The sequence below is a fragment of the Citrus sinensis genome, chromosome 6 (assembly GCF_022201045.2).
Source record: "Citrus sinensis cultivar Valencia sweet orange chromosome 6, DVS_A1.0, whole genome shotgun sequence".
NCBI lineage: Eukaryota > Viridiplantae > Streptophyta > Magnoliopsida > Sapindales > Rutaceae > Citrus > Citrus sinensis.
In genome coordinates, this window is record NC_068561.1 from 24,615,346 (window position 1) to 24,633,077 (window position 17,732).

Below are 17,732 nucleotides of genomic sequence, written 5' to 3' on the forward strand. Positions count from 1 at the left end.
TGTTAATTAGGTGATGTATTTTAAGGCACTAAAGTTTAATTGATAGCATAATAAATTTTGAAGAAGCCAAAAGACACTCAACAAAAGGTTGTATAATTAAATATGAGATTATGACATTAAAATTAGGTATTAGTAGCATTGTTGAGGGAAAATGAAAGAATCTCTCTTCCTATGTTAATTAATTCATGTATTTTATGCCACTAAAGTTTAATTACTAGTATAATAAAATAAATAAATGTTTCAAAAGACTTATAATTAATTATTATTAATGATTACATATTGTTGAATTTAAATAGAAAGAGAAAAAAAAGTACAAAGAATATCCACCAATATTTTAGATATTTTAGATAATAGAAAATATAAAAAGATGAGGAATGATATATATTAATAAAGTTACTATTTATTAAATGAGTTAAATACAATCAAATTAATTATGAGAAGATGAAAAGTCAAACTTAAAAAAAAAAATCTCTATTTATTAGATAATAGAGAATATACAAAGAAGCAAAATGGTGATGCTACATCACCTCCTCAAGTCTTAGTTTTATATATATATATAGATAGATAGATTGGTTAGTGGGGCTGTTTGGGTGATAGAAAAAATGTGTTATTGTTTATTATCCAATCTTTTGAGTTAACATAGGAAATTAATTTATCAGCAAAATTATGTATTACGGTTTATTTGTCTTTACGGGCTAATAAATCTCACTTGCGACCTCTCTATGTTTACATGTATTTGCATTCATGTTCTGGTTTATTCAAACTACTTTGGGTGTGTCGCTCCTGAAAAGTGTTCATATTGACAGGCCATTTTGCCAGCAGCAGTGTTCCAATAAAATTGAAAAAATAATGCACTCTTTTTCATGCCAGCATTATGGGTGTACACAGATCAAATTTTATGCATCGGACATTAATTCATATTTAATTCATAATTTTATGAATTATAAAATTTTAATTTAATCCAATCTGCGGATCGATAAATTCAATTAATATGTATGCAGATCGAATACGGATTTGACTCAATTCATATTCGATTCACTATTTTTAAAATGATTTATAGATTAATTTTTTTTTATTTTGTTCAATTCATAAATTAATTAAATAAAAAATCTAATATAAAATAATTTTATTTAAATTGAATTTTTTTATTTTTAAAAATTTTAAAATAAGTACTAAAAATACTTTAATGCTACGTTTCACGATTATTAACAAAAATGAGATAATTGCATTTTCATTAATAAAATCATTTAAATAAGTGATGTGAAACACATTTTTCATTTTTTTTTAATACTGATTACACATTACACATAAATTTTTTAGTACATACCTCGCAGATATTTAATTGAATTGAGTGAATTTGAGTTTAAAAGGATTCGAACAATTATCCTTGTAATTCTACTTTAACTGTGAAGGTCCCAAAGACCTGTTGGCCGCATTTTTCACTTTTTTTTATTTTTCAAAACGAGACAAAATGAGAGTTAAAAAACCGGTGCCAAAATGCACCCTAAATAATTCAAAATTGATGATAAACCCCCATGCTTTTGTCATTTCAGTTATCAAGCCAGCAAGTGCTAAAACTCAACGGACAAAATATCGAAGAATGTAGAATTAGATAATCCAAAAGAAGGTTTAAGGAGGGTTTAAAGGCGGCTTCTTCTCACTGAAACTCGCTTTTCAATTCTCTATGAATTCATTTCCTTCCACAAAAGCCTTCACAGTCCTATTCCATTTCACTACACGGCCATTCCAATTCCACTTAGATTCCATCATTTCCGTTTCTCAAATTCTCCCATCATTTGATGTCCAATAATAAAACCCCAATATTCTTCTCCGCCAATAAATTCGATCACTTGCCTGTTTGTTATTATAATCATAACAATTATAATAACAATAAACCTACAATTCGTTTTCCTAGCCCAGAAAAGATTTCCTCAGTTATGTGGAGGAACGTTGCCAAACAAGCCATTTCACTACATTTGAAGAAACCCTTTTCACGTGCTTACAGTTTTTTAGGCATTTCTCAGGATTCAATTCTTCGTGAGAAGGTTAAATTTGGGTGTTTAGATATGGTTCCTAGGGGTATTCATGAAGTGGGTTCCGGTCGGATTGGTGAAATATTGAATCATGAGGATTATATGGGGAGGACAAGTTTTGGTGTTTTGAAAAATGATAATTTTTGGTGTCCTAGAGGGTATGCAACTGTAGCTGAGGCTGTGTCTTCAACTGACGTTGAAGAGGATGTGTCAATTGTTGAAGAAATTCAAGAGCTGTTGCAAGAAATGAAGAAGGAACAACAAAGTGGGGGTGGAAGAAACAGGCGAAGAGTTGCAAGGGGAATGGGATCTGGGAAGTATCGAATGTTGAAGATGAGGCAAGTGAAGATTGAGACCGAGGCATGGGAAAAAGCAGCAAATGAGTACAGGGAGCTTTTAATGGATATGTGTGAACAAAAACTTGCACCGAATTTGCCTTATATGAAGTCATTGTTTCTTGGATGGTTTGAACCTTTGAGGGATGCTATTGCTAAGGAGCAAGAGAGATGTAGAATGGCAAAGCATAAGGTGGCATATGCTCCATATTTTGATCAGTTGCCGGCTGATATGATGGCAGTTATTACAATGCATAAGTTGATGGGGCTGTTGATGACGGGAGGTGAACATGGACGAGCTCGAGTTGTACAGGCTGCATGCATAATTGGTGATGCCATTGAGCAAGAGGTGGGTGAGATTGGATGTTGTTTTGGTTGTTTTTATTCGCTGTTTGATTAATCAAGTGATGTTATATTGTTCTAGTATGATTGAGCTTTTCAGTTGAAGTTTTCTTTTCTCTCTAGCTAGGCCTAGGTAATGATAAGTAATTTCAGTTTAATTTACTATAATAGTGAGAAAGTAGAACCATGGATATTTTTTATTCTTTGAGAATGAGGATCTGAGGAAACAAATTTTAAGCTTCACTTCGTCCAACCTTCCCCTTCTCTTTTCTTTTGAATTGAGCATTAATCTATTGCTACTGCTGTAATTGTTCAGGTCAGAATCCACAAGTTTTTGGAGAAAACGAAAAAGAAAAATGAAACTAAAAACAAGGAAGATGAAGAAGGAGATGAATCTAATACTGTAACTACAGAACAAGAAAAGCTGAGAAAAAAGGTCACCGATTTAATTAAGAAGCAAAAGCTGCCAGCTGTGAGGCGGATTGTGAAAGGCCAGGATGATTTCAAACCTTGGGGTCAGGATGCTAGAGCAAAGGTTTACACGATCTCTTGTGATCATTAGTAAAACTTTGCTTCCTCTTTGATTATATGCTTCATAAATTTTTTATCTCCATTCTTGTACTCTCCAGGTTGGAAGCCGTGTTATTGAATTGTTGACTCAGACTGCTTATATACAGTCACCGGCTGATCAGTTAGCTGATGCTCCACCCGACATTTTTCCTGCATTTACACACGCGTTAAGAACTGTGTCAAAAGAAACTAAGTAAGTAGTCAGTCCTTGCTGTTGCTATTACAGGTTTATGTTTCCTTTGGATCATCTCTAACATGTGCTTTGGGCTTTTCTTTGAACAGAGGTGGTTCCAAAAAATATGGTGTCATTGAATGTAACCCACTGGTTCTGAAAGGACTAGAGAGAACTGTGAGTGAATCCTGTTATTGTTCCATTTCTTTATACTTAAGATATTGAAGTTCCATGTTTTCAAACTTTTTAAGTTGTGAATTTTCTTACTTCCACTTTCCTTATATAAGGAATCATAAGAGTTGTTTCTTAAGCAGGCAAGACACATGGTGATTCCTTATATGCCAATGTTGGTGCCTCCAGTCAAGTGGACAGGGTATCTTCCGATTTCATGTCATTAGTGTTTCTGCCTTTTCTATTACTTGTGCATATGATCATTTTGACTTCAAGCCTTGGACAAAGAAGTACTTATGTTTACACAAGACAGTTTGTTGTTGGGGGACGTTCCGTGTTTTTTCTTCCAACGTTTAGCAAACCATTGTCAGCCATGTTAATGCAATTGGCACTCCTAGCTTGAGCTACTTTTACGAGTTTCTAGTGTCAGCGAGTTTCCCTTGCTGAAGGATTGGTATTCCTCTTACATAAAATCATGATGGAGAAGTTGGCAATCGAGCACCAAAAGAATTTAGTACATGTGCATTTGAAGACAGAAATTCTCATAACTTAACAATCCAACATTGCTTATTAATGGGGCGACATAGATTTGTGGAAGTTCAACATGCTTTTTGTGTCAGAATAGCTTGCCAGATCATTTACTTCAGGGTGCATTGTTAATTCTTTATAAACTGTGGCAGTTATTTTTTTCTTTTTATCCTTTGCAGTTATGACAAAGGAGCACACTTTTTCTTACCTTCCTATGTCATGCGCACGCATGGAGCTAAACAACAACGAGACACAGTTAAGAGGACTCCGAAGAAGCAACTAGAACCAGTTTTTGAGGTATGAAGGATATTTGTATTTGCTGTATTATTATTGTTGTTGTGTCTGTAATATTTGCTGTTTAATCTGACACTTGGCCATGGGATTGGATGCCAGCTGTATATGCTGGTGTTCAGATATGGTTAGTTCATCTGCCAAATTCTGCTTTAGAAAGAATGCTGTAATTATCTGCCTAAATTAACTGGGCAGGCATTGGATACTCTTGGAAATACCAAATGGAGGGTAAATAATAGGGTACTTAGTGTCCTTGATAGAATATGGAGTTGTGGTGGCCGTCTTGCTGATTTGGTGGACCGTAATGATGTGAGTTACTCTCTTGATCTGTCATTATTTTTGTTTTTTGCTCTGAAGCAATCTTTTTTCGCTGTTTAATATATTCTAGCTGAGATAAGTTTGATTTGGTGACAAGCTAGAAACTTCCACATTGCAGGTTCCTTTACCAGAGAAGCCAGAAACTGAAGATGAAGCACAGCTTAGGAAATGGCAGTGGAAAGTCAGAAATGTGAAAAAGGAAAACAGAGAGAGGCATTCACAGCGTTGTGACATAGAACTTAAGCTTTCTGTAAGATCACCTTCTGTCGTGTACTGCAAATAATCACATTGTATTTCCTAATAGGATTTTATGCTGGTAGGTAGCACGAAAAATGAAAGATGAAGAAGGTTTCTATTACCCACACAATGTTGACTTTCGAGGGCGTGCATACCCCATGCATCCTTACTTAAATCATCTCGGTTCAGATCTCTGTCGGGGAATCTTGGAGTTTGCTGAGGGACGCACTCTTGGGAAGTCTGGTTTACACTGGTTGAAAATACACCTGGCAAATCTGTATGCTGGTGGTGTGGACAAATTATCTCATGAAGGTCGATTGGCTTTCACTGAGAACCATTTGGATGATATATTTGATTCCGCAGATAAGCCACTTGAAGGTAGACGGTGGTGGTTAAAGGCGGAAGATCCATTCCAGTGCCTGGCTGTGTGCATTAATCTTACTGAAGCTTTGAGAAGCTCCTCTCCAGAGACATTTATATCACATATTCCTGTTCATCAGGTACCCACTTTGTTATTTCATATTATCCTGCCCATGTCATATCTTTGTATTAAACTCATTTGCCTTGATTGAATCCTTATTATTCTCTGAGCAAAGGATAATAAGTTTAAGTTGCGGATATCTCATGGCTATGTTTTCTTTGATGGACATATTCTTTACTGCATCAAGAAAAGCTGTAATGAGAAATAGGTAGATTATGTGTTTGTGCCAAAAGCTCCCACAACTCTTTTTCTAGCATTGCTTTTGTGTGTGTTACTTTTTCTTTGGGTTGTAATAGCTAAACTTGATTGGATTTGTTTCTTATGTCTTATTTTTCGGTAGAAACAATCTAAAAGCTAAAGTTACTTGTATATGTTGACAACTGCTTAGGTACTGGAATTGTTCTTTTGGTTATAATATCATAAGACTGCTCCATATTCTGATGGGAGACTATCAAATTATAATCTCTTAAATTTCTTTTCCTATATGATACAAGTACCTGAGCTTGTTCGTATCTTTCTAACACATTCTAGTAGGTACAATGTATCTTAAGGTTCTTCATTCTAGTGCTGAATGGTTTCTCTCCTCTTGTTTTTCTCTAGGATGGTTCCTGCAATGGACTACAACACTATGCTGCACTTGGAAGAGACACGGTAGGGGCCTCGTTTTCTTTCAGCAGTTGGAGATAAGCTGCTTTTCCATTTTTTTATTTTCTCACAGAAATTTTTTTGGCAGTTGGGAGCAGCTGCTGTCAATTTGGTTGCACGAGAGAAGCCTGCAGATGTTTACTCAGGAATAGCTGCTAGGTAAGTTCATTTGTCTCTTTGTGAAATTAGGATCTTTTCAGGTCACAATTTTCGTTATTTTCGATTAAAATGGTAAGATTCAAGAAGGTATTTTAATTTCTTATACTTGTTTCTGGTACTCTGTTTCCCCTAGTCATGAAGGAAGAAAAGAGGTAGTTTATTGTAGGATAAATGTGTTTATTGAGCAAAGCACCCGTTGTGATCAGTTCTATCAAAACTCAAAAGTTTTATTATATTTTAGTAACATAAATAATTTTCTGTTTAAAAAAAATTTCCTGAGCTCTAACTTTTCATCTGATATGATATGAGAAAAATGAAGTTTTTGTTTTCTAGATTTATTCATGGATGTATGTATGGTAGGATGATGCATGCAAATTTCTTTACATGTGCTTGCATAAGGACACGTGCAAGTATTGTCAGACAAAGTAGTCCTGTAAAGCTTAATGGGTGGTGGGGAAAGGCTTTCAGAAACCCAATTTGACATTAGAATTTCTGTTCTTAATGAGCTGGCTATTGCAGTTGGTGCTAAAATATTGGTTATGCAATACCTGAAAATTAGAAAGAGGCACAATTTACTGTGTGTTCTTTTATTTTTTGATTTTATATTCTTAAACATGAGTCATTTATATGAATATTTCTTCATGAGGTCGGTTTGAGGGAAGCAATATGGTGATAAGGGGTCATATTTTCTTTTCAGAGTTCTTGTCATCATTCAGAGAGATGCGCAGAGGGATCCTGCAGTATTTCCAGATGCTTTGCGTGCAAAGTTGTTGCTGAGTCAGGTTTTTGCCCAAACGTTTCACATTTTGATTATGGGAAATTAGAAATTAGACTAGTTATCCCATTATGTTATTCAGAAGGTATGATTAAGGCATATATAAGGGATCCTTGTGAATTCAACTGACACTTAGTTATCAGGGGAATATAGATTGTCATTAACCCTGGTGGGTTTGTGCTTGTATCTTGTAATATGATAGTTGATTCTGATATGTGGGCATCATCTAGGTGGATAGGAAACTGGTAAAGCAAACAGTCATGACATCAGTTTATGGTGTTACCTATATTGGTGCTCGTGATCAAATCAAGAGGAGGCTGAAGGAACGTGGTGCACCCATGGAGGAGGCAGAACTTTTTGGTGCGTCTTGTTATGCTGCAAAGGTAAGAAAGGATTCATTTTAAGCTATGATCGCTTAATCCAGTGATACAAGACCATATGTCTATAAAAGAATCTATTTTATTGGAAAGATGACATTTTTTTGGTTGAATAGGTAACTTTAACTGCCTTAGGAGAAATGTTTCAGGCTGCTCGTGGTATCATGAGCTGGCTCGGTGAGTGTGCAAAGGTGTGTTTCTTTTCTTTATTTCGCTTTTGGCACACTTGTTTAAACTATCTTCAATAATAATTGGATTAATTTTGACTGTAAACGCTTACAATTTACAGATCATTGCATCTGAAAATCAGCCAGTAAGATGGACAACTCCACTTGGACTTCCTGTTGTGCAACCTTATCGGAAATTAGGGAGGCATACTGTAAGTGGTGTATTCTTAATAACTTGATGGAAACTTGAATGCCTATCAAGTCAATTTCATTTGTTTTGATCGATCGAATTTCAGGTCAAAACTTCCCTTCAGATTTTAACTTTACAGCGTGAAACAGAAAAGGTACTCTGCCTTCTGTTGACCTTATTTTTTACCTCCTAACAATGGAACAAATTTGTTTTGCGATTTTTTTTCTTCCCCATATTGCTTTTGTTGTTCAGAAGTGGGCCTTTCCCATGCCAGGCTTATTCGAAAGTGAGGTTCTGTGATAACCTTCTTTTGTTAGTACAAGGTTTGTTCTAGGATTATATCATCTTACTGCAAAGAATGGTCAATAGGTCTAATCAGTATCCATATTTTTTCATGAGATCATTGTTAAATTCATTTTTTCATAACTTTCTGGCCAAAACTTAAATGTTATGGTCTTCCTTTCTTTATAGGTCATGGTAAAAAGGCAAAGGACGGCTTTCCCACCAAATTTTGTTCACTCCCTTGACGGTTCTCATATGATGATGACAGCAGTTGCTTGCAGAAAGGCAGGTTTAACGTTTGCAGGTGCTTTGTTTTTTCTTTCTTTCTTTTTCCTTTTATTTCTACTTATTCCTTTACTTCAACTTCCTGTTACTGTATTTATTTGTGTATGATAACAGGCGTTCATGATTCATATTGGACACATGCATGTGACGTGGATGAAATGAACAGAATTCTTAGAGAAAAGTTCGTTGAGCTTTATGAAATGCCAATACTTGAGAATGTAAGTAATCTTCACACCCAAATACCTCATTTCGAATTAGATAAATAAAATACTGTTTTTGCATATCATCGTACTTGTTTCTTGTTTTGGTAACAATTCGGAATTATTGTTATAAATTGCCTCCAAACTCTGTATTTCAATTTTGTCAACTACTTGGTAAAACACTATCTTCAACTTCTTAAAGTTCATTTTTGGATCACAATTTTCAAAGCAGGTAGAGGATAGTACAAGATATGATAATTGTGTCAGTGAAGAAAATATGGAATAGAAATTTATATTAAATACCATTTTGAAATTGAAGATGAATATGCCACCTAGGAACTTCTTATCTACATTCCTGTGTAGTGTAGAGGTGTTTGTCTAAGAACATTGTTTGTTTTTTGCAGTTATTGGACAGCTTTCAAAAGTCTTTCCCTAAATTGGTATTCCCCCCTCTACCTGAGAGGGGTGATTTTGATCTAAGAGAGGTGTTAGGGTCGCCATATTTCTTCAACTAATTGATGCAAGGGCCTTTCTGCCTGATACTGGGACAAATCCATGCTGCAGTAGATATCAGTTCCTATCTCTGGCAGTTTTAGCAATAATGCAGGCATTGGTATGCAAAAGCTGGCTCTATTAGCAAATTTTTTGGTGGGGCCTTGCTGCTCAATGCTTGTATATATCTGGGAAAAGCAGCAAGGTCTCTCCCACTTGGCTTTTTAAGCCTTTGTATAGTCAATGTAGATACAAGTTCTCGAGCATGTATGTAGCGCTCATAGAGAAACTTTCGAGGAGCTGATATGGTGCTATACTTCTGACTGATAGCTGAGAAGTCAAAATTCTACAGATTTAAAGCTGCGTATCTTCCATTGACATCATCGTTTCACGAGAAGGATGATGACAATAGTGGTGAGTGGGAACAAGGTGAATGTGAACAAGAGCATGATGTTTGATATGCAAAGCGATGAAAGCAGCAGACTTCATTCCTACTTGCTGATGTAATACAAATTCAGTGCCAATCCATCCATTAGATATATGGATTTGCTATGTATCGTGCCATACGGAAAGTGAAAAGAGAGAAAAATAATGTGTAGAGATAATATATTGCCAAATACATGAGTTTATTTGTTAAATGTTTAGAATCATGTGAATTCTCATGAGTACATTTCTCTCAATCCTGCAGTCTAAATGCGCAGTAAAATGTGTGGAAAATGAACTTTGACAGTTAACTGAACTCTAATGTACACTCTGTCTGATCCCTTAAAGCACATGCCCTTCCTCAAATGGTAGACAAAATCAGAAGAAACTGTTATTAAGAACTTCCTCATCTCTATACATAATTGATAATCTTACAGAAAAACTTCAACCGGTCAATTTTGCATCTCAAATAAAGAAGTGCATTTAGCATTTTTCCTCCTATTGATGCACAATCTTTTCAAATTGATTGATGACGGCATACAGCAGCACAAGTATTATTGTGTTCCTCCAGTGAAGCACCAAGGAAGGCATCTCTGTTTTGGTAATTCAGAGTGCAACGTTTTAAGGTTGCAAACCTGAAATCATGACTCAGCATCCTAATTTAATACCCAAAACGCTTGTTAAGTGCAGTTTGTCCATCGCCCGATTGTCCTACACGATGAAACATGAAAAACAATAATAAAATCATGAGGAAAGAAAAACCAAATTTTAAAAAAATGCAACCAGAATAACTCGCCAAGATAACAGGTTCTAATCCTACAGACATTAGAAAAACAGAAGGGAATTACCTTCAGGAGGTACCCATGATTCATAATCTGTATCAATATTGAGAAATGCAGGCTTCTCAGGGCCAAGCACTCTTCTTGGCCTTTTTGTATCATTTCTTGATTGGTTAGTACCAACTGATTCTTGACTTTCAGACTTTACTTCGTCATCATCTGCATGATACCCTCTTTTATGCTTCAATAATAGTGCCACAGCATCCTCGGCCTTGAATTGGGTTCTTGCAGAGGAGGATGTTGACTGATCAAGAGTATTATCATCAGGTTTGTCAACCTGGTTCTTTTTCCTTATAATCAGACCAGAGGCATCTTCAATCATAGAGTCCACCTTAAGAAAAGCATCGTCAGTATTCTTCAGCATTTTCTGTCTTTCTTTGTAGCCTACAAATTGCTCAGACTCTTCCACATGTAAACCCTCATCTTCCCGTTGGATCGCCTTCATCTCTCTATCCTCTACAGCTCCAAGCCATTGGGGCTTAGGAATAGCATATGCAGAAGTTTTCTCCTCATTTGCATCACTGACAATCTTGTCAGCTTCTGGCTTCTTATTTATTTCCACAGCAGTAACTGGAGTTGTTTCTTTCTGGACAGAGACATTTACAGGTTTTCCTGAACCACTGCTTTTCTTTGGCTCTGTGGGAGCTTTCTTCTTGATGTCAGTAGTTGACTTTTCAGATTTCTGAAAATTTTCTACCTGTACTTTCGAATCTCTCCTTTTAGTGGCTTCTCCTGTTGGATCAGCAAATTTCAACAAGTACAAGATCCTATCCAACTCAGATTGGAGAGTTGACAATTCCTTCTGATGTTGCATGGTTTTATCAAGCACTAAGAACAAACACAGATAATGACAAAATAGTTAGGTAAGATAATTCAATCATAATTCCAAAAGAGTAATAAATAAAATATGAAAAAATGAAAATGTTGTAGTTTGAAAAGATGTGCAGCATGTTGTAGAAGTAAGAGATGAGAAAATAGTACAGAATTAGTTGGTAAATATATAAGTAATATATATAATGGTTATTTGTAGAAGAAAAAGGGCACTTATCATAATACCCCTACTGCTTTGCCAACTTATCCTAGAGCAATTGCATAAGAACAATAACAGACAGTCCTATGCAACAAGAAGGCAAGGCAAATACTTTCAGATAAAAAAAAATAATTAAAAAAAAAGAGAAAAAATCAAAGCCACTATGCATCGAGAGGTTTTCTTCATAAGCAAAAATTCCCCACCTAACTGAGATGAAAGCCCAGACATGTAAGCATCGAGTGCATCCCCCGATTCAGTTTCTACATCAGTTTCTGATGCCATTTTGTCTTTCTCTTTCTCAAACAACTCTTTCTTGTCTTCCATTTCTTTCATGATCACATCTCTCTTGTCAAGAAGAGTATCAGCAGTTTCGATTGATTGGCTCTCATTAGCTTTCTGGATTGAAGGCTTCTTCTTTGTCCGGTCATAGAATTCATCATCATCACTGAACAATAAAAAATATTGCTGACATTAACTGTTATTCTAGTTTATGTTATTATGATCTTTTTTAATAAGGAAATGCACAATAGAATATGTTTTGGAAGTTATTTGGAATATTTACTGAAACCAAATAAAGAATCATGTCAATGATTTTGCATTAAGGTCCCAAATTTTGGCAAGGAAATGGAATCATTTATTCATTTCCATTTACCCATTTTAAAATCATCAAAAAGTTCCCATTTCAAAAGCAACTTTGAGATAACCAATTACCTCAAGAAGTCTTCTTCATCTTCTCCCATTCCTTTTTTCTTGCCACGATATGTATTTCCAGAGCGTGCACCTAAACTTTCTCTGATACTTTCATTTAATGTCTCTTCCAAATTTTCCAGTTCTTCCATGATCTATACAAACTACAATGTCAAAACGGAAAGAAAAAGTGGAAAGAGAGACGAGAAGAATTAAGCTGGTCCTATAAGCAACCAGACTACATATATGAAAGCGAAGCAAGAGCAGATTTACATTTCATCAGCATTGCTACCTACCTGTGCTATTCTTTGTTCATTCCGAGCAATCTGAGTTTGTTGCCCTTGTGTCAACCCACCTTGACTAATGTCTTTAGCACGAATAAGATCTATTTCTCTCTTCATATGAGCAATCTGTAGCCAGAAAAGCATAGATATTGTGGCAATTAAACAATTGGAATTTGGAAAAGAAGTCATCTTATAAGTGGCTGGATAAAAGATCGTGTTATAATAGAAATTTCATTGCTGTTAAATAAGTTATAAAGATGGGACCACTTGCCTTTTGAGTCCTTTTTATAACTTTCTCACGGGTTTTTTCCTGCTTCTCAGTAAGCTGTCCTTTGTAAGTTTGCCAAGTCACTGCATCATCTTCATCCTAAAAATCCAAAAGGACATATAAGTACGGAACAAAAGCAAGTAAATTATTTTCTTTTGCATAAAAAAAAAACATTTGAATTTGTACACAATGCAATTGGAGTAAGAATTCCTAATATTCAGACTAGAATTCATAAATTAAATTTTTGATTAAAAACATGAAAATAATTATTGAGAAAGAGAAGGAAAAATTACAACGCAAATCAGGAATCTACAAACCACCCCAAAAAAAAAAAAAAAGCCCTTATATGAAGGCACTTTGAAGGACTGTGGAAATCTAATGAGAACCAAAGTTCTTGAAGGCAATTAAAAAAATCAAATTTTCTCAATCAAATTGCTGGCAAAGAGACGGGTATAAGGATATAAGTATACATTGGATTATTCTACTCATGCACAATAATTTGAATATCTCCTTATCAAAGTATCAAATAAGTACGTAATAATGGAAAAAAAAAAAAGAAAAAAGAATCCCTGCATTTTCAAACCTAGGGGAAAAAAATGAATGAGAAGAAGCCCGTAAAACAACAAAAAAGCATACATGCAGCCTTCCAAATATGTTGCGCAAACCCCTTGAAAACTAAAATGTATATTCTACAAAAAACTGTGTACCAACATTTCCATCCAATGTCAATTAAAATTTCAAAGCCACACAAACCTCAGCTTCTTCAATAGCATCTTCTCCCATGCCCCATGAGATACCATCAGCACAAGAAGCGTCTAGTCTTGCTCGTCGAAGTGAATCCTCTTGATCTAATATCTCTTGTTGAATCTTAGATTCTCTAATGAGGTTCAAGTCTTTTTCCTGTGAAAAAAAAAAAAAAAAACACTATAGCAATCCAAACAAATATGCAAACTACGCATGATACATTGATTATGGGAATAAACTTGTTACATCAGAAAAATAACTATATTTATGCTATAAATGCTTTAATTCACCCCCTCCCACTCCTGCTCCCACCAAAAATTTAAAAATTTAGGTTATTAAAAAGGGAACAGCGCTAATAAACAGAGATACGAAATTTCCCTGTATCTATCTTAATCTATTAAAAATGGAAAGGAAAGATGGAATAAAAGAGCAGCATCCTAGAAAATAAAGAAAACAGAAACAATTCCAAAAAAACTACTTTCTAACTTAATCTAATAAAAATGGGAATATCATATCTCATATTGAACTGATCAATATATATCAAACAAAAATTACTATATTTGTATAAGACTTACCGGTGGCATCAAGTCAGGTGGTCCTTGGAAAATGTACAGTCGAGATGATCTGTGAAGGAATAACAGAAACATATAGAGAAATTAATCAGATAAGTTAAGAATCACAAAGTCCCAGTAATAGTCTCATATAATCAAAAAAAAAAAAAAAGAACCACAAAGTCAAATGTAGTAAAGATAAAGAATTAATAAAAGTGACACCATGACCCAAACTAAACTAGGAATATAGATGAGCTTGTAAGCAAAAATTGACACATGAAATAACATAGCAAAAATTGACACATGAAATAACATAGCAAAAATTGACACATGAAATAACATGACATTGTCAATACAATCACATATTATTTCACTTACTGGCCAAAACGAATGACATCACCAACGTGTAAGTCCACATAAACCCTTTTCTCTACCTGTTGAATTGGAAAACAATTAAAGGAGGTCAGGAACATGATACTACAAATTGACCAATAATCATATAGAATCAAGAAAGGAAAAAGGGAGAGTGAGAGTGAGAGTGAGAGTTTTACAGAAAAGATTATCAGAAAGAATAAGTTAGTATCAAACAAGAAACTTTTATTTGGTCATATAAGAAAGCTAACAAATTCTAATGTCTAAATGCCATAAACACTGAATTTGATGATTTCAATCTAAAAAGGCTACAAGTTTTTCTCATATAGTCACCATGATTTTGAAAATGCAAATCACTAACCATAACAAAATGACAAAGTAAAAATTGAAAATTTTTTATAATGTATAGCAGGTCTTTCATTGACAGTCTAAATGGAACTAACACAGCAACCCAATGAAAAATCAAATCTGAAACTTCCAGCAAGAAGTTCAAAGAGGAATCTCCGTTTAAGAACCTGATACTAATGAAAAATGCAGTGCACTTAGATATATTTAAAAATACATTAACTAAAGAGCAGTTTGAACTTTGATACCTGGTTCTTGTTAATAAAAGTACCATGAGTACTGCCCACATCATAAAGATATGCATCTCCACTTCTTTTAAATTGAATCACTGGCAATGAGAAACATTAGTATAAGTTACAACAACGTGACTAGCATCATCAACGCACATGAAAAAAGAAAGAAAATTTCTAGTAAATCTGTGCCAATGAAACTCTACTTATAGGTGGGTGGATGATTGGTAAACATAAGCTGCCAAGTGAAATTAAGTGTTTGCTAAAATCGTTGGCTTTTAAACTCTTTAAATCAAGCAGAAGTACAACAGTTACAAATACAATCTCAAAGGTCAAAAAAATCAACTTAACAGCAAGAAGAGCAGGTCAAAAGCAGTGAAGAGAGCAAGAATTAAATTGCATACCAGCATGAAACCGAGAAATTGTAGAGTGCTCGAGTACAAAATCGCAGAGGTCAACCCGTCCAAACATATACGCGCCCTTATTGCACCTGCACAACAACCATGGCATTTCACATTAACAATCAAAAGGTTACGTATTTGGCTCAATGGAAGATATTATAGTTGAAAGGAAGTAACGTAACTTACACGTCATATTGATCAACAATGGATCCATCTTTCAGCACTTCAAGGTAGAATTTATGGCAGGGTGACCCACTCCATTCAGGAATCTTGTAAGGCACGGAGCTCGGCTGTTTCTGCACTGGAGCTGCAAGTGAATTAGGTTGCTCTTCTTGATGTGGTGTATCGTTTGAGGAATTTTCGGTGTTAGGGTTTGGGTTTTTGGCAGGAGGTGGACCCATTGGGGCTACTGTCGTTGTCGCTGTTGAACAGGAGGCTGGGGCCTCTTCTGCTGGTGCTGGGAGTTTTGGCGGCGGAGGTGGCACGTCCGTGACGGTGGAGGCGTCGGGGTCGGCGTCGGTGGTTGTCATGTTGTCTGAAGGAATAAGTTTTGCTCAAGGAACGGTTTTCACCGTTTTAGCGGATCGAGAGGAAGAGGCGGCGGTTTGGCGGGTCGGGTCTAATATTTATCTTATTTCTTAAATGGCTTTTCCTGTCAGGTGGATGTTTTATAATTTTGAAGTGCTTCCTTCCTCAGCAATTTATGGTTCTTTTTGTATGTTTTCTGATTCTTTTTGTATGTTTTCTGATAAATGATATATTAAAAATCTATTTGTATGTCTTATAGATGATTTAGAAGATTGATATCAAATCTCGATATTTTTTATTTTAATATTATATTATTACAAATTTACTGATATTATATAGTTAATAAAAAATCAACTCAAAACCATTGGATACTACCGAAATACTCTCTTTGAATTAGTGAGTTTGTAATAATACACCATAACTAAAAACATCAAATCATAATTATAAGTTATATAACAATCTCATTATAATATCATTGTTTTAATAAAAACATGCATCAAAATACACACAATTTATTATTATTATTTTTTTTAGGCTAACCCATCTGCAACCTTATTACAGGTTCGTGATATACTACCGTCGAGGCTCACTGCATCACTTGCTACACATCTGCAATAAGCCAATAAAGCTCAGCACGGACTGCTACATTTACTCAACACCAATTGAGTCACATGAAAGGAATCCAATTCGACGACCAATGGCGAACTGGAGATCCTCAACTTCAGCAAAGTCAAAGTTATACACCAAACTAGCTTGATTAACCCCTGCAACCATAACCCGTCTCCATGCTCCAAAGCCAACCAAGCCTCTATCGCCATCAACAGCCGCATCCACATTTAGTTTAAACCAGCCATCCGGTGGTGGTTCCCAACACCCCACCAAAAAACTAAGCCACAACTCTGCCTCCCAAAGCTTATCATACTGTAATTTTCGAAAAGAGTCTAAAATAGTCGCTGCACAATCAAATACATGCTGAGGACGCAGCTCAGTATCCCTCATATAAATATTAGACACAACAGAATGCAATATGTGAAAGACTGAAAGTAATTTCAGTAAAGCAATAAATGGAAAAGCTTTATCTATTCAAGAAGTTGGATGATGTTGATACAGAGACTGCATTTTAGATTCCAAAACGGCAACGTATTTATCGAGCATTGAAATTACAGCTTCAAATTGCGTCACTTGCTGCTCAATCGAATCAATCTGCTGCACATACTCATCAAAGCTCCCGCTTTTCTTCTTCAACTGCTCCACAAAAACCCTGAGCCCCGCCGCCACGTCACCAAAGCCTTTGTACTCCTCCGCCACTCTCAGATTCATCTTCTCCAAGAGCTCCAGCGTATTATTCGTCCCCTAATTTTTAATTTCTCTTTTTATTTGGTCTCGGGAAAAAAAAAAGTCCAGAAAGTTAAAATTAATTTCGTAAGTTAGTGATCTGACCTGGAGCTCGGATTTTACCATAGCGGAGACGCTGGTAAAGAGATCGTTGAGTGACTCAGCGAGTTCATCGCGCGCCTCTGTCTTAGGTTCTTCCTCTTTCCCTGCCATGCCTCTGCAATAGCGATTGTTTCGACTGAGGCCCAAAAGCAATGATCAGAACTCAAAAAGAATTGGAAGTTATTGTTAAAACGACAACATTTTGTTGTCGTTCGGAATTAATAACTTTTGGGCCCGTTTCCTTTGGCCCATTTTCTAATGAAAGGATTATAAAGTGTATCAGACCAATAATCTATCTCCTTTAAGGAAAAAAACGTTAATAATCTACAAAAATAATTTATTAAACCGAATTTTTTAAAACGAGAAAATTTCTCAAAATCTTTTTATTAATGTCGCTACAAATTCTTTTTGAAGAAAAATGGATGATTGATGACAGCTGTCATGTTGAATTTAGCCAAATACGCATGTAATAATGAAAGTGGACAAGGAATTATTATTTTACTAAATTGAAATTGGCATGATTCGTGATTGCTTTTAAGAATA

At 35.3% G+C, this 17,732-nt stretch overlaps 3 protein-coding genes across 6 annotated transcripts; 1 reads left to right on the forward strand and 2 right to left on the reverse strand.

Annotated features, from left to right (window-relative positions):
- Positions 1–1,573: 1,573 nt before the first annotated feature.
- LOC102622473 (DNA-directed RNA polymerase 2, chloroplastic/mitochondrial) lies at positions 1,574–9,730 on the forward strand. Of its 4 annotated transcripts, XM_006482395.4 has the most exons (19): positions 1,576–2,717; positions 3,027–3,245; positions 3,340–3,473; positions 3,563–3,629; positions 3,767–3,825; positions 4,331–4,448; positions 4,638–4,751; positions 4,879–5,010; positions 5,081–5,497; positions 6,079–6,129; positions 6,212–6,282; positions 6,980–7,064; positions 7,288–7,440; positions 7,551–7,625; positions 7,724–7,813; positions 7,898–7,945; positions 8,263–8,377; positions 8,473–8,576; positions 8,963–9,730. In XM_006482395.4, exons 1-19 carry the CDS (start codon positions 1,800–1,802, stop codon positions 9,071–9,073), a joined length of 3,081 nt encoding a protein of 1,026 aa, XP_006482458.1. In that variant the 5' UTR covers positions 1,576–1,799; the 3' UTR covers positions 9,074–9,730. The 4 variants fall into 4 exon arrangements, 3 of the variants coding, with proteins under 3 accessions (XP_024956018.1, XP_024956017.1, XP_006482458.1); XM_025100250.2 differs by lacking the exons at positions 8,473–8,576; positions 8,963–9,730 and adding an exon at positions 8,044–8,114 and having other exon boundaries at positions 1,574–2,717; XR_003066078.2 differs by lacking the exon at positions 8,963–9,730 and having other exon boundaries at positions 1,575–2,717; positions 8,044–8,377; positions 8,473–8,507.
- LOC102622167 (uncharacterized) lies at positions 9,640–15,968 on the reverse strand. The gene is made up of 12 exons (XM_006482394.4): positions 15,411–15,968; positions 15,228–15,313; positions 14,842–14,921; positions 14,255–14,310; positions 13,901–13,949; positions 13,335–13,481; positions 12,585–12,680; positions 12,326–12,439; positions 12,054–12,184; positions 11,546–11,787; positions 10,322–11,140; positions 9,640–10,184 (listed from the first exon to the last, which is right to left on the reverse strand). The coding sequence occupies exons 1-12, from the start codon at positions 15,752–15,754 to the stop codon at positions 10,135–10,137; spliced, it is 2,214 nt and encodes a 737-aa protein (XP_006482457.1). The 5' UTR covers positions 15,755–15,968; the 3' UTR covers positions 9,640–10,134.
- Positions 15,969–16,813: 845 nt separating this feature from the next.
- Positions 16,814–17,361, reverse strand: LOC107177575 (biogenesis of lysosome-related organelles complex 1 subunit 2). The gene is made up of 2 exons (XM_015531561.3): positions 17,193–17,361; positions 16,814–17,105 (listed from the first exon to the last, which is right to left on the reverse strand). The coding sequence occupies exons 1-2, from the start codon at positions 17,298–17,300 to the stop codon at positions 16,836–16,838; spliced, it is 378 nt and encodes a 125-aa protein (XP_015387047.1). The 5' UTR covers positions 17,301–17,361; the 3' UTR covers positions 16,814–16,835.
- Between the last annotated feature and the right edge of the window lie 371 nt (positions 17,362–17,732).

Excerpts from the sequence above, each read along its gene's own strand:
- LOC107177575 (XM_015531561.3), bottom strand. The coding sequence starts at position 17,300 with ATGGCAGGGAAAGAGGAAGAACCTAAGACAGAGGCGCGCGATGAACTC. Across the intron at positions 17,106-17,192 it reads TGGTAAAATCCGAGCTCCAG|GGGACGAATAATACGCTGGA; the intron begins GTCAGATCACTA and ends ATTAAAAATTAG.
- LOC102622473 (XM_006482395.4), top strand. The coding sequence starts at position 1,800 with ATGTCCAATAATAAAACCCCAATATTCTTCTCCGCCAATAAATTCGAT. Across the intron at positions 3,246-3,339 it reads GTCAGGATGCTAGAGCAAAG|GTTGGAAGCCGTGTTATTGA; the intron begins GTTTACACGATC and ends TGTACTCTCCAG. Across the intron at positions 7,626-7,723 it reads GGCTCGGTGAGTGTGCAAAG|ATCATTGCATCTGAAAATCA; the intron begins GTGTGTTTCTTT and ends TACAATTTACAG.
- LOC102622167 (XM_006482394.4), bottom strand. The coding sequence starts at position 15,754 with ATGACAACCACCGACGCCGACCCCGACGCCTCCACCGTCACGGACGTG. Across the intron at positions 14,922-15,227 it reads AATTTCTCGGTTTCATGCTG|TGATTCAATTTAAAAGAAGT; the intron begins GTATGCAATTTA and ends TCTCATTGCCAG. Across the intron at positions 13,950-14,254 it reads GATGTCATTCGTTTTGGCCA|ATCATCTCGACTGTACATTT; the intron begins GTAAGTGAAATA and ends ATTCCTTCACAG.